Raw genomic sequence first — 13,057 nt, forward strand, 5'->3', positions numbered from 1 at the left:
ACAACAGTTTAAACGTGTCCTGCTGAAAAGTCCATTCTCAGCGGCGTTCAACCTCACACGTGTGCATGGTGCACTTCTTTTCACACATGTACAGGGCAGACCATCCAGCTGTGTGAGACGTGTGTCAGTAAACACTTGACTGAGAACCCGGTGTGACTTGAAGATAAGTGGATCTCCAGCTGTTAGGCAAGCAATATTATACATGAGAGGCCTCTTTCAAACAGACTGATATTCTCTTATTATAACGAAGGAACCCCGGCACGGTCGCTCCGCTCGGCAACAGCCAACCGACTCGTGACTCCTGCACTTCGAGCTAATCACTCTACATCCAGACCTTATTGCTGTCCTGGCTCCTGATTGGTGGAACGAGCTCCCCACTGACATCAGGACAGCAGAAAGTCTCTACATCTTGCGCCGGAAACTAAAAACACATCTTTTCCGACTATATCTGGATTAAAACACAGATTACCACTTCAGTGGCACTTAAATAGCTCTTATTATGGTACTTTTGTCGTTCAACTATGTTGTGGAAATGTTACTTTCTGTGTTCTTGTTGTTCTTAGTTTGTACTCTAGGTTGAATGCACTTATTGTAAGTCGCTTTGGATAAAAGCGTCTGCTAAATGACATGTGATGTAATGTAATAACTTATTTTCCACCCGGCTGAAATGCACTGCTTTCTGAAAAACAAACAACCTTATTATTGCTGACGTAAATGAGCTGTGTCGTTCTCCACAAGTCGACATTTACAAAGTGTGCTGGGGAGCAGACATGCTGTCACCTCTGCTGCCGGAGACACTGACTCACCGGCCTCTCGACGGGGATCGTGCTGGAGACGTGAGCGATAAGGGAGAAGCGAAGACAGCTCGGGGCCATCTGTCACCGCCGATGGCTCTCGAGTGAGACGCGTAACAATAACACACGACTCGGTCAAAAACCCAGAGAAAACCAAAACTATCGTGTGATTGTGAGAATGCCTCTTTGTGGGAACTTGTTTTCCCAGCAGGTTTTCCTGCCATCTGGGTTCACTTGGCCAGCCTTGGCACTGCTGCTGGCCTAAGAAGGCCAAGTTAGAACAGCTATTTACATCAAATATGATGAAACCTAACCACTTCTGAAACAAAAGCAGCCTGGGAAAGACCGATTCATTTCAAAGCACACGTGTATTTCTCCCGCAAGATTGGGGGCGTTATCAAGCTTTTGATCCCGAATGGATCTTTTGGATCTCCAGACTTCTTCTTCCCGACCGTCGCTTTAAGACCTCCATAAACTACGTGTGTGAAGTCATGACGTTGGCCAAGTGTGCGTCCAGGTGCGGGGCGCTTCAGCGCTGTATGAAACGGCTCAACCGGTTATTAATGCAGCAAAGATCCAGCTGTGGTGAAAAGGGCTTGGAGTAAATCAGCAGGGGGAACTAAAAAGATCGAACCTCAGACTGTATAAAAACATAATTTACAGGTTTATTACACAAACAGACGCACTAAATCCATCCACAGTACGAAACATTTGCATGAAAGAAACAAGAAGACAAACCGAAAATACCGTACCTTTAAAAGAGACACCTTGGAAGTCCTCTTGGCAGAGTCCACATACTTCTCAACTGGAAAGAACACACACACACACACACACACACACACACACACACACACACACACACGTGGTTGACAATGAATACAACTTTTTGAATGACAGGGTGTCGCCTGAGAATGAAGGTTTAAGGAGGACTTTAAGGACTATAGATTTATGTTGATCTGCACTTCACACATTTCATTTATTTACACTACACACATACACACACTTTGCATTTTGCACACTGTCTATATTTAATATTTTTATATTTAATTTAATTTGTCATTAGTATTGTGTATTGTGTATGCATATATGTTATATATATACATATATATTTTACTTTATATTTTACTTTGTATACTCCTATATCTTTCATCCCTGTTTTTTTTATATTTTATTTTTTATTCTTGTGTGTTTAGTTTATTTGTGCTGCTACTGTGACGACAAATTTCCCCTTTGGGATTAATAAAGTATCTATCTATCTATCTATCTATTAATTCAATGCATGCCTGTGCATGACAAACATATCACCAGTTTTCCTCACTGTGGATAACGTCTTGAAAAATGTAGACCGGAAAACTGAAATTATTCCATTTCACTGGCTTTAATGGCGCTCCTAAGGCGTCTCTGGACCAGACAAAGGGAATGTACGAACGATATCTCGCTCTCCTCACGATGAGTGCATTCAGACAGTCAGTAAAGAGTTAAAAGTTTTAAAAAATGATGTTTTTATGCGAGTGGTCAAATCAAAAACAGCCCTGAGAGAATATACTCTTCTAATCCGCACAAAAGGAAACCATTAAATTTAATGATATTCCAAAACAACATACATTTCTTAAGTCAGCAGCACACTCAAATCCATTCTTCTCTTCCAAATCGTTTTGTATTGCTCACCTCCAAAGAAAACAAATTAGAAAAAAAAGTGTCCCTGGCAAACTCCCCATTTCCAGAAGGAGAAACAAGCTGCTCTGTCGAGCCCTAATACTCTAGATTTATGTTCCCGAGCTCCTTCTGCCGTCCAGAATTGAACGTGATTTAGTTCAGATGATGACACATTACACATTGCAGACTGTACTCTCTTAGTTTTGAATCAAGTCCAATATATATATTCTTCTACATCAGCATCCGTCCAACGTCCAAATGAAAAACTCAAGAGATGAAAAAAAAGAAAAAAAATCCACTTCAGTCCTCTGACTTCTCCATAAGTGTTTTCATCCATCTCACTAGACTGCTGAGTCACGGCTGCTGAGAGCTTATTGGATGGGCATTTCACCTCGTAATGACCAGGAGAGACGCACACGGTGAGTATGAGCCATGAGACGCCGAGGAGCTCGTCAAATCGGATAAATGTTCCATTTTCATCCGGTTATACCGGGGGCGGCGGACCCAGCAGGCCGACCCGGACCGCCACATGTTCCAGCTCACCCCGTCTCTAAGGCTCCTACAGAGGAAACTCATCTCCTCACCCCGTCTCTAAGGCTCCTACAGAGGAAACTCATCTCCTCGCCCCGTCTCTAAGGCTCCTACAGAGGAAACTCATCTCCTCACCCCGTCTCTAAGGCTCCTACAGAGGAAACTCATCTCCTCACCGCGTCTCTAAGGCTCCTACAGAGGAAACTCATCTCCTCACTCCGTCTCTAAGGCTCCTACAGAGGAAACTCATCTCCTCACCCCGTCTCTAAGGCTCCTACAGAGGAAACTCATCTCCTCACCCCGTCTCTAAGGCTCCTACAGAGGAAACTCATCTCCTCACCCCGTCTCTAAGGCTCCTACAGAGGAAACTCATCTCCTCACCCCGTCTCTAAGGCTCCTACAGAGGAAACTCATCTCCTCACCCCGTCTCTAAGGCTCCTACAGAGGAAACTCAGCTCCTCACCCCATCTCTCTAAGGCTCCTACAGAGGAAACTCATCTCCTCACCCCGTCTCTAAGGCTCCTACAGAGGAAACTCATCTCCTCACCCCGTCTCTAAGGGTCCTACAGAGGAAACTCATCTCCTCACCCCGTCTCTAAGGCTCCTACAGAGGAAACTCATCTCCTCACCCCGTCTCTAAGGCTCCTACAGAGGAAACTCATCTCCTCACCCCGTCTCTAAGGTTCCTACAGAGGAAACTCATCTCCTCACCTCGTCTATAAGGCTCCTACAGAGGAAACTCATCTCCTCACCCCGTCTCTAAGGGTCCTACAGAGGAAACTCATCTCCTCACCCCGTCTCTAAGGCTCCTACAGAGGAAACTCATCTCCTCACCCCGTCTCTAAGGCTCCTACAGAGGAAACTCATCTCCTCACCCCGTCTCTAAGGCTCCTACAGAGGAAACTCATCTCCTCATCCCGTCTCTAAGGGTCCTACAGAGGAAACTCATCTCCTCACCCCGTCTCTAAGGCTCCTACAGAGGAAACTCATCTCCTCACCCCGTCTCTAAGGCTCCTACAGAGGAAACTCATCTCCTCACCCCGTCTCTAAGGCTCCTACAGAGGAAACTCATCTCCTCACCCCGTCTCTAAGGCTCCTACAGAGGAAACTCATCTCCTCACCCCGTCTCTAAGGCTCCTACAGAGGAAACTCATCTCCTCACTCCGTCTCTAAGGCTCCTACAGAGGAAACTCATCTCCTCACCCCGTCTCTAAGGCTCCTACAGAGAAAACTCATCTCCTCACCCCGTCTCTAAGGCTCCTACAGAGGAAACTCATCTCCTCACCCCGTCTCTAAGGCTCCTACAGAGAAAACTCATCTCCTCACCCCGTCTAAGGCTCCTACAGAGGAAACTCATCTCCTCACCCCATCTCTAAGGCTCCTACAGAGGAAACTCATCTCCTCACCCCGTCTCTAAGGCTCCTACAGAGGAAACTCATCTCCTCACCCCGTCTCTAAGGCTCCTACAGAGGAAACTCATCTCCTCACCCCGTCTCTAAGGCTCCTACAGAGGAAACTCATCTCCTCACTCCGTCTCTAAGGCTCCTACAGAGGAAACTCATCTCCTCACCCCGTCTCTAAGGCTCCTACAGAGGAAACTCATCTCCTCACCCGTCTCTAAGGCTCCTACAGAGGAAACTCATCTCCTCACCCCGTCTCTAAGGCTCCTACAGAGGAAACTCATCTCCTCACCCCGTCTCTAAGGCTCCTACAGAGGAAACTCATTTCCTCACTCCGTCTCTAAGGCTCCTACAGAGGAAACTCATCTCCTCACCACGTCTCTAAGGCTCCTACAGAGGAAACTCATCTCCTCACCCCGTCTCTAAGGCTCCTACAGAGGAAACTCATCTCCTCACCCCGTCTCTAAGGCTCCTACAGAGGAAACTCATCTCCTCACTCCGTCTCTAAGGCTCCTACAGAGGAAACTCATCTCCTCACCCCGTCTCTAAGGCTCCTACAGAGGAAACTCATCTCCTCACCCCGTCTCTAAGGCTCCTACAGAGGAAACTCATCTCCTCACTCCGTCTCTAAGGCTCCTACAGAGGAAACTCATCTCCTCACCCCGTCTCTTAGGCTCCTACAGAGGAAACTCATCTCCTCACCCCGTCTCTAAGGCTCCTACAGAGGAAACTCATCTCCTCACCCCGTCTCTAAGGCTCCTACAGAGGAAACTCATCTCCTCACTCCGTCTCTAAGGCTCCTACAGAGGAAACTCATCTCCTCACCCCGTCTCTAAGGCTCCTACAGAGGAAACTCATCTCCTCACTCCGTCTCTAAGGCTCCTACAGAGGAAACTCATCTCCTCACCCCGTCTATAAGGCTCCTACAGAGGAAACTCATCTCCTCACCCCGTCTCTAAGGCTCCTACAGAGGAAACTCAGCTCCTCACCCCGTCTCTAAGGCTCCTACAGAGGAAACTCATCTCCTCACTCCGTCTCTAAGGCTCCTACAGAGGAAACTCATCTCCTCACCCCGTCTCTAAGGCTCCTACAGAGGAAACTCATCTCCTCACCCCGTCTCTAAGGCTCCTACAGAGGAAACTCATCTCCTCACCCCGTCTCTAAGGCTCCTACAGAGGAAACTCATCTCCTCACTCCGTCTCTAAGGCTCCTACAGAGGAAACTCATCTCCTCACCACGTCTCTAAGGCTCCTACAGAGGAAACTCATCTCCTCGCCCCGTCTCTAAGGCTCCTACAGAGGAAACTCATCTCCTCACTCCGTCTCTAAGGCTCCTACAGAGGAAACTCATCTCCTCACCCCGTCTCTAAGGCTCCTACAGAGGAAACTCATCTCCTCACCCCGTCTCTAAGGCTCCTACAGAGGAAACTCATCTCCTCACTCCGTCTCTAAGGCTCCTACAGAGGAAACTCATCTCCTTACCCAGTCTCTAAGGCTCCTACAGAGGAAACTCATCTCCTCACCCCGTCTCTAAGGCTCCTACAGAGGAAACTCATCTCCTCACTCCGTCTCTTAGGCTCCTACAGAGGAAACTCATCTCCTCACTAGGGATGGGTATCGTTTGGGTTTTTTCCGATACCGGTGCTAAACCGGTACTTTTAAAACGATACCGGTGCCTAAACGGTGCCTGAACCGATACTTTTTTTTTTTAAACGCACAATGAGGACATTAAAAACCTCTTTGGTCATATTCCCTGTAGAAGCCGTTATCATGGAGCACTGACACACAACAGATATCAGACTGTTAACATACACAATACATGTTCTCCATTATATGATGTGATATGTATTGTCATGTGCAGACTTTATAGGGTTAATCCTGTCACTGTGTTGATGGGCAAAGAGAACAACCAATCAGAGGGACTGAAGATGACACGTGACAAATAAAGTTTTGCTTCTGACAGCGAGAGTTACACTGAAACAAAGTGACGCCCCACGGTCTTTATTCCTCAGTCATTATATTCCCGGTAACACCGGGTATACAGCCGGGACCGCTGTACATCAACACATCTGCTAGCAGACTGTCACGCTCGTAGCTAGCGCTAGCTACGAGCTAACGCTAGCTACGATCTAGCTTAAGCATGGTTATAATGGCTAATTTATTATTTCTTGGGCTACTTTTATGAATGCAAGACTTGCAATCAACGATACGGTACTAATCTGAGTTAAGGCTGCTCGTCATCATCGGTCTCCACGTGTTCAGGGGACCGGTGACTGTCTCCCCATCGCGCCCAGCCTGACGCTGGTGTGCTCGACACGGGCTCACAGTCACACACGGCGCAGCCTCCGCTGTCAAACTTAAATATGAGAGGCTCGCAACCTGCTGACAGGGCGGAGTCACCAGAGAAGTTCACAACAATAGTTCTTTACAATTTCAATCGGCTCAGGCACCGGAAAGAAGCACCGAAATGTGCGTTGCGTTTCGGTCCGGGTAATACCGGTTGTATTGGAACCGGTACCATATTGGCACCGGGTTTCGGTACCCAACCCTACTCCTCACCCAGTCTCTAAGGCTCCTACAGAGGAAACTCATCTCCTCACCCCGTCTCTAAGGCTCCTACAGAGGAAACTCATCTCCTCACCCCGTCTCTAAGGCTCCTACAGAGGAAACTCATCTCCTCACCCCGTCTCTAAGGCTCCTAGAAACTCATCTCCTCACCAGTCTCTAAGGCTCCTACAGAGGAAACTCATCTCCTCACCCCGTCTCTAAGGCTCCTACAGAGGAAACTCATCTCCTCACCCCGTCTCTAAGGCTCCTACAGAGGAAACTCATCTCCTCACCTCGTTTTACGTTCCACAACACTGCTTCACATGCCCTGAGACACTGAAACCTGGGACCTTCCTGTCACCTCTCTCTGTCACTTTCTCTCTGTCTCTTGTGCGGTCGAGCGTTCACACACACACATAGACACACACACACACACACACACACAGACAGACTGACAGACTGAGGATGTGGGCTCAGATGGATGAATGGGTTTGTAAAAGCAGCCGGTGGGCCGTGGGTGAACTGAACTATTTTCTCTTCTCCAACATTTGTCGATGATGCTTCCTGCATGTGATCTCACAGAAAGAGTGTAAGCTCGCGCCCGCTAAGCCTCGGCCTTTGGACCGAACTCGTCAGACACGTGTCAAACATTATCTCCTTTATTTTTGGAGAAAGAAATCCATCACTCGGGGCCCAACATTCTCTTCACATTAGAAAGTGAACAACACAAAGCCAGAGACACCAGCAGATTGTTGTTTTCTTTCACTCCTCTAAACCAGCGAGGTGATCTGACGTCACCAGTGAGCTCAGTATTCCTTCAACGTCGAGTAGCAGAGACACTAGAATGAGTTCAGGGATACAGCCGTGGAACAAAGGAGCATCTGAGTGCAGTGAAAGTGAAGAGTTCGTCTTACCCGTTGGCTCCTCTGGATCATCAGTTTTCAGCAGACTGGAGAGAGAGGGGGGGGAAGGAAGAGAGAGAGAAAGACAAATGAGGTCACTCTAACACACTGATGTGATGACAGTGATTCGAGGTTTGAAAATTAGACGGAAAAAATAGAATATTAAGTCAACTATAATCCAAACATGTTCACTAAAGCCACATCAAAAGGTTTAATACAAGCCGACCCGTCACCAGCATGCGATGTGCGTCTTAGTCATCACTCGTGCCGCTCCTCCAGTCCCGCGTCGCCGATGTTAAACAGCGATGCCTGTGCAGCCTCCAAAATACGGCCTTTCATCTCTAAGTAGTGGGCGTTAAATATGGATGGGGACGGCAGCTGCCCGTGGGGTCGCAGCGATGATGTAACGGGAGGAGGGGAGAGGGCGGCTTTTAACACAATGGAGACTTCTGGTGGACATCTGGGAGGGGTCAGAGGTCACCGAAGAAGGGGAGCTGCCGCGAGCTATTGTGCTGGTTCAGGGGGAGGACGAGAGGACGAGAGTTCGGTCAGTTTCCGAATCCCCCGGTCCGGTCCGGTGTAAAAGCTGAAGCCAATTACATTTGATGCAAACCGGCTGAACCGCCATTTGTCCTGGCAAATACGTCTTTAGTCTCATGATGTATGTTTTAGTCTCATTATGGGAGCTTGGTATCTCACTGGTTGGAGACATTTGTATTTCCCAACCCTGATAAGGACGAATGAATCAAATGTAATATATTTAAAGGCTCCGTTTAGGCTAAACACAGTCGGATTCCATTTCTGATCCGTATAAACTTTTACGAGACTCCATTAAATTGCAAACCCGCAGCGCTGTGAGCGATGGATTATGGAGGATTACAAAAACACGAGAGGATATCACATAATAGAGCAGACGTCATTGAAAGCTGTGATGCAGTTTTCATTTCTCAGAGTTATTCAGCCGAGACGCGTGTTAAACCCCTGCTTTCGTAACTTTATTGAGCGAAGGCATATCGAGTCCAAGGCTGTCAGAAAGCTGTTGTTACCTTCGCATGTTTTGATCGCCGTGTATTTATTTATTTATTTGTATGCGTGTTACTCGCATAACTCAAAAAGTATTAAACCGAATCGCATGAAATTTGGTGGGATGATTGGTTATTATCCGGGGACCATTTGATTAGATTTAGGGATCGATCGGGTCAAAGGTCAAGGTCATGAAAATGTCAAAATCTTCTTTTTACCATAGCGCGGTCAATTTTTATCCAATTGGCATGCAACTAATGCCAACATGTTCATAATTCAATGCCCAATCTTGTGATATGCGAAGGTATGCGCTCTACCGAGTGCCCGTTCTAGTTGTTGTTGTTGTTGTTGGTACCGAAGCTATTTGACAGTCCGACGAGCACCTCTAATGGAGGATACTGGCCCCTAATGTATTATATAGGAAATGACAATAATTAACTGGATCTGACCTGTCATAGTCTGACTTTGAGTCCCAAAACAGTGTTGAAAAGTAGTTTCTACAGAGCAGTATATTATGAGTAAATGTGGGCTTGGGTTTGGCCTTCACAGAAGGTTTTGTCAGTTTCGAGCTGGCACGCTTCAGGCCAGCCGTGTGACGGAGAGGAATCTAAAAAGTACACGCCACGGTACTTATTGCATTTAAATGTGGTGTATTTGGAGATGGGGAAATACGCTGGTGTCGGTGTAACAATAATATAACGAGTCATAAAATACACACGTTACTCTTTTGAGGCTTGCTTTCTAAAAACACACAACCAGCCCAACTCAATGTTTCCAGCGAGCATCCATGTCGTCTGGCTGTTAAACAAACCACTGGAAAGCGCTTGCGTTTTGATGTTTACCCTCATTTTTATTACTTTTTTTTTGTTTAACTTCCTCGTTCCAGAGTTGTTTTGGATCCCCTGCCCAGGCGGCGAGACACGGGGATGTTGACTGGAGGCTAATCTCTCACGGACCAGCTGGCTCCGTGATTGGCCACGCCGTGTGGCGTCCGGATGCATTTCCTCTGTTCCGTTTAGCCGCACGACCCTCACTCAGACCTGACCTGACGTGAACGCAGCCCGACACCCTCCTCTGCTACCCACACTTTATCAACCCCACTGAGGGGGAGGAGCTTCATGCACCGGCCCTACGCTGCCACCAAACTCACCATAGAAGAAGATTAAAAGGAGCAACAAGTTTAAGGCTAATTGAATTGAAGACAGGGGATTCATTAATCAAATAAAGTACAACTTCTCACTCTTGTTCTTTAAAATAATGTCAGACACACAACACATTAAGTGAAACAGGAGGAGCAGATTAAGTTAGAATATAGAAGGATCCTGAATTTGGCGTAGTTCAAATATGACATTTTTAATGTCTCGTATTTGTGCATTTTAATGTTGGGAAGCGATCAGTTCTTCAAACGTGAAAAGTGTGTCATGATTCAGTCACGTAAACAAGTATTAGTCCAAATCCCATTCAGTCCTGTGTATAATGCAATTGCCCAATTACTGGTGTTTACTACACATGCTTGATGACACGCCCATCAAACCCGACATAATGCAACATGCTCTTCACACCGTAGGGGAATAAAACTACGAATCAACCGCATGTGTGCCCTATGTAACATGCTTTGACGTAAAGATAGTTTAATATCCATTTCCAATCGTATCCCTTTCCCACAATCTCATCGTTTTTGAAAGAATAATCACATTTCTCTACAAACGGTGCACGTACATTTGCTCTACGGCTCCGTTGCTAACATTAACCAGGGTTCATACACATGTTGACCGATATATTTCCATGACCTTTCCATAACTTTAAACCAAATTTCCATGACCAAACATTTGTGAAATCAAACTTTTGTGTAATCTCGGTGTATACATGAGTATATCGCTTAAATGACACAAATTAGACAATAGTTTGATTAAAAGAATAAATATTTATAAAAATCTTTATTCTTTTAATCAAACGGTGTTAATTAACATATGAATATAACAAATTACCATGACTTTTCCAAAAGTTTTGGAGTTTCATTTTTTTTCAAGGACTTTTCCAGGCCTGGAAATAACCATTTAAAAATTCCAGGACTTTTCCAGGTTTTCCATGACCGTAAGAACCCTGATTAACGTAAACTACCAAAACAAGGAGCCTTATGTTCCTGAGTTGTCTCTGAAATGAGAGCAAAGACCAGAATGGCCAGAAAGATGACACTAAGTTTCCGTGGACAGGTAGTTAGGGTACAAAGTCTGTATTTTCCTAAAATTACCATGGGTGATTTTTCAGTAACAGATCATTGTAAATGTTTTGGAATGTCACCGTTCAACTGTGACTTCACGAGGAGAGGATTCTCGCCGGTTGACAGACAGTGTTCATTATCGACGGCTTCCGGTTTCCTTTGTGCTATTCCTGTAACAGACACACGCCGACGTGTCGCCTCCGGAGGCGCTGAACATGTGTGAAGTCATGTTGTCGTAACGCGCTGACAAGTCACCCAGGAATCTTTAATATTTTGTTAAATCTACAATTCAAGATTATCTGAAAGGACGCTTAATGAAACACACACTCCAATGACCCCTTATTCACACACTCTGTCATATTCATTGAATGGGTTTTAACTCTAATCTGTCCTTCTGGTCACATGACATCTGTTACACCTGTCCATCCTGGAGAGGGATCCTCCTCTGTTCTCTCCTGAAGGGTTCTTCACTTGTTTCCCCCTGAAGGGTTGTTTGGGAGTTGTTCCTGATCCGATCTGAGGTCAAAGGTCAGGGATGTCTATATGTATAGATTGCGGGACAAACACGCCGAGGCGTCGACCCCCTGTGGTGTTCTCTGTCATGACGGATGTGGTCCGTAACTTCGCGACGGACTGTTTGCCAACTGTTCTTTCTGCTGTGAAATAATTGCTTTTGCATTTCATCGTGTGCGAAAAGCCAAAAAAAACATCCTCCATATGCTCAATTAGACAAAACCGACGCTTTGACAAAATGTCGAACAATCGATTTAAATACTACATTTTGCTCTGAACGCATGTTTGACATACGCCGGGACATTCGACAACAACATGCACGAGAAAAAAAAAGCGTTCGGCTATCAACTCGAGAGCTGAGATTTGCTGAAACACGGCATTGCGACACACGTCTTTCCCAATCTCACGAAATAATTGGTCCGTAATATTTAACAAGCCATCCCTCCTCCTCCTCCTCCTCCTCCTCCTCCTCCTGCTCCTCCTGCTCCTCCTGCTCCTCCTCCTTTTTTCAAGAACAGACATGTCCGGCTGCGTGCGGCTTGATTGCAGCTCAAACATGTTTTTTTACTCCATCTATGCACACAAATCTGAAAAGAACATTCCTGGCAACCAACAAGAACAACTCCAAAGAGTCCTCCAGCTTACCCCGGCTGCCCGGGTTTTGTTACTCGCAGACGGGCGACACGTGTGAGGTCGCTGTGACTGTTAGGAGAACCAAAACAATCCGCAAAACATGGCAAAATAAACGCGGCCGTCCTCCGCTTGGCACGCACGGACAAAGCTGGAGATGTGAGCGGCCGTGTTTAAAGTGCTCTCCGAATGTGCCGACTTGCTGCCTCCCTCTCAGCCCTTTTATACCATATGATAATGTACACTTGTATTGATCCCACAGTGGGGGGAATTCTTCTCTGCCTTTGACCCGTCCTGAGTGATGAAGGAGCAGTGGGCTGCAGTGAAGCGCCTCTGAAAGGGATACTGGTTCACTTGCAAAGTGTTGCACTATTACTGGAGTCAAAGCTAAGATGCATACACGAATATCTAAAAAAATAAATGATTTATTGCAATCTAGCCGGGGTTCTACTTGCAGGGTTCTTACACATTTTGACCGGTGGATTTCCAGGACTTTAAACCAAATTTCCATGACCAAACTGAAATCTCAGGATAAACATGAACAATTTAGAAAATTGTGCCTATTGAGAGCGTACGCCGGCTTATATTTTGAGCGTCTTTCTTTAAAAAACATCTTCATTATTTCAAACTCGGCGTAAATGAACATGTGATTTTAACAAATTTCCATGACTTTTCCAAAACCTTTATGATTTAAGTTTTTTTCCATGACTTTTCGAGGCCTGGAAATGACCATTTAAAAATTCCATGACTTTTCCAGGTTTTCCATGACCGTAGGAACCCTGCACTTGTACTGGCCGTCTGATTCTCTTTCCTGGACAGCTTTGTGTTTCACGTCTCACGG

The 13,057-nt window shown here is 46.1% G+C and overlaps 1 protein-coding gene across 1 annotated transcript in view; it reads right to left on the reverse strand.

The window, feature by feature from the left end:
• The window catches only part of svild (supervillin d), a 55,386-nt gene that overhangs the window by 27,233 nt on the left and 15,096 nt on the right, over window positions 1-13,057 (reverse strand). The window contains exons 3-4 of the mRNA XM_056429111.1: window positions 7,842-7,876; window positions 1,547-1,599 (exon numbers count right to left, since the gene is read on the reverse strand). Coding sequence (XP_056285086.1) covers window positions 1,547-1,599; window positions 7,842-7,876 — 88 coding nt within the window. The remainder of the gene's footprint in view (window positions 1-1,546; window positions 1,600-7,841; window positions 7,877-13,057) is intronic.

This window comes from Pseudoliparis swirei, chromosome 13, assembly GCF_029220125.1.
Source record: "Pseudoliparis swirei isolate HS2019 ecotype Mariana Trench chromosome 13, NWPU_hadal_v1, whole genome shotgun sequence".
In the NCBI taxonomy this organism is placed as follows: domain Eukaryota; kingdom Metazoa; phylum Chordata; class Actinopteri; order Perciformes; family Liparidae; genus Pseudoliparis; species Pseudoliparis swirei.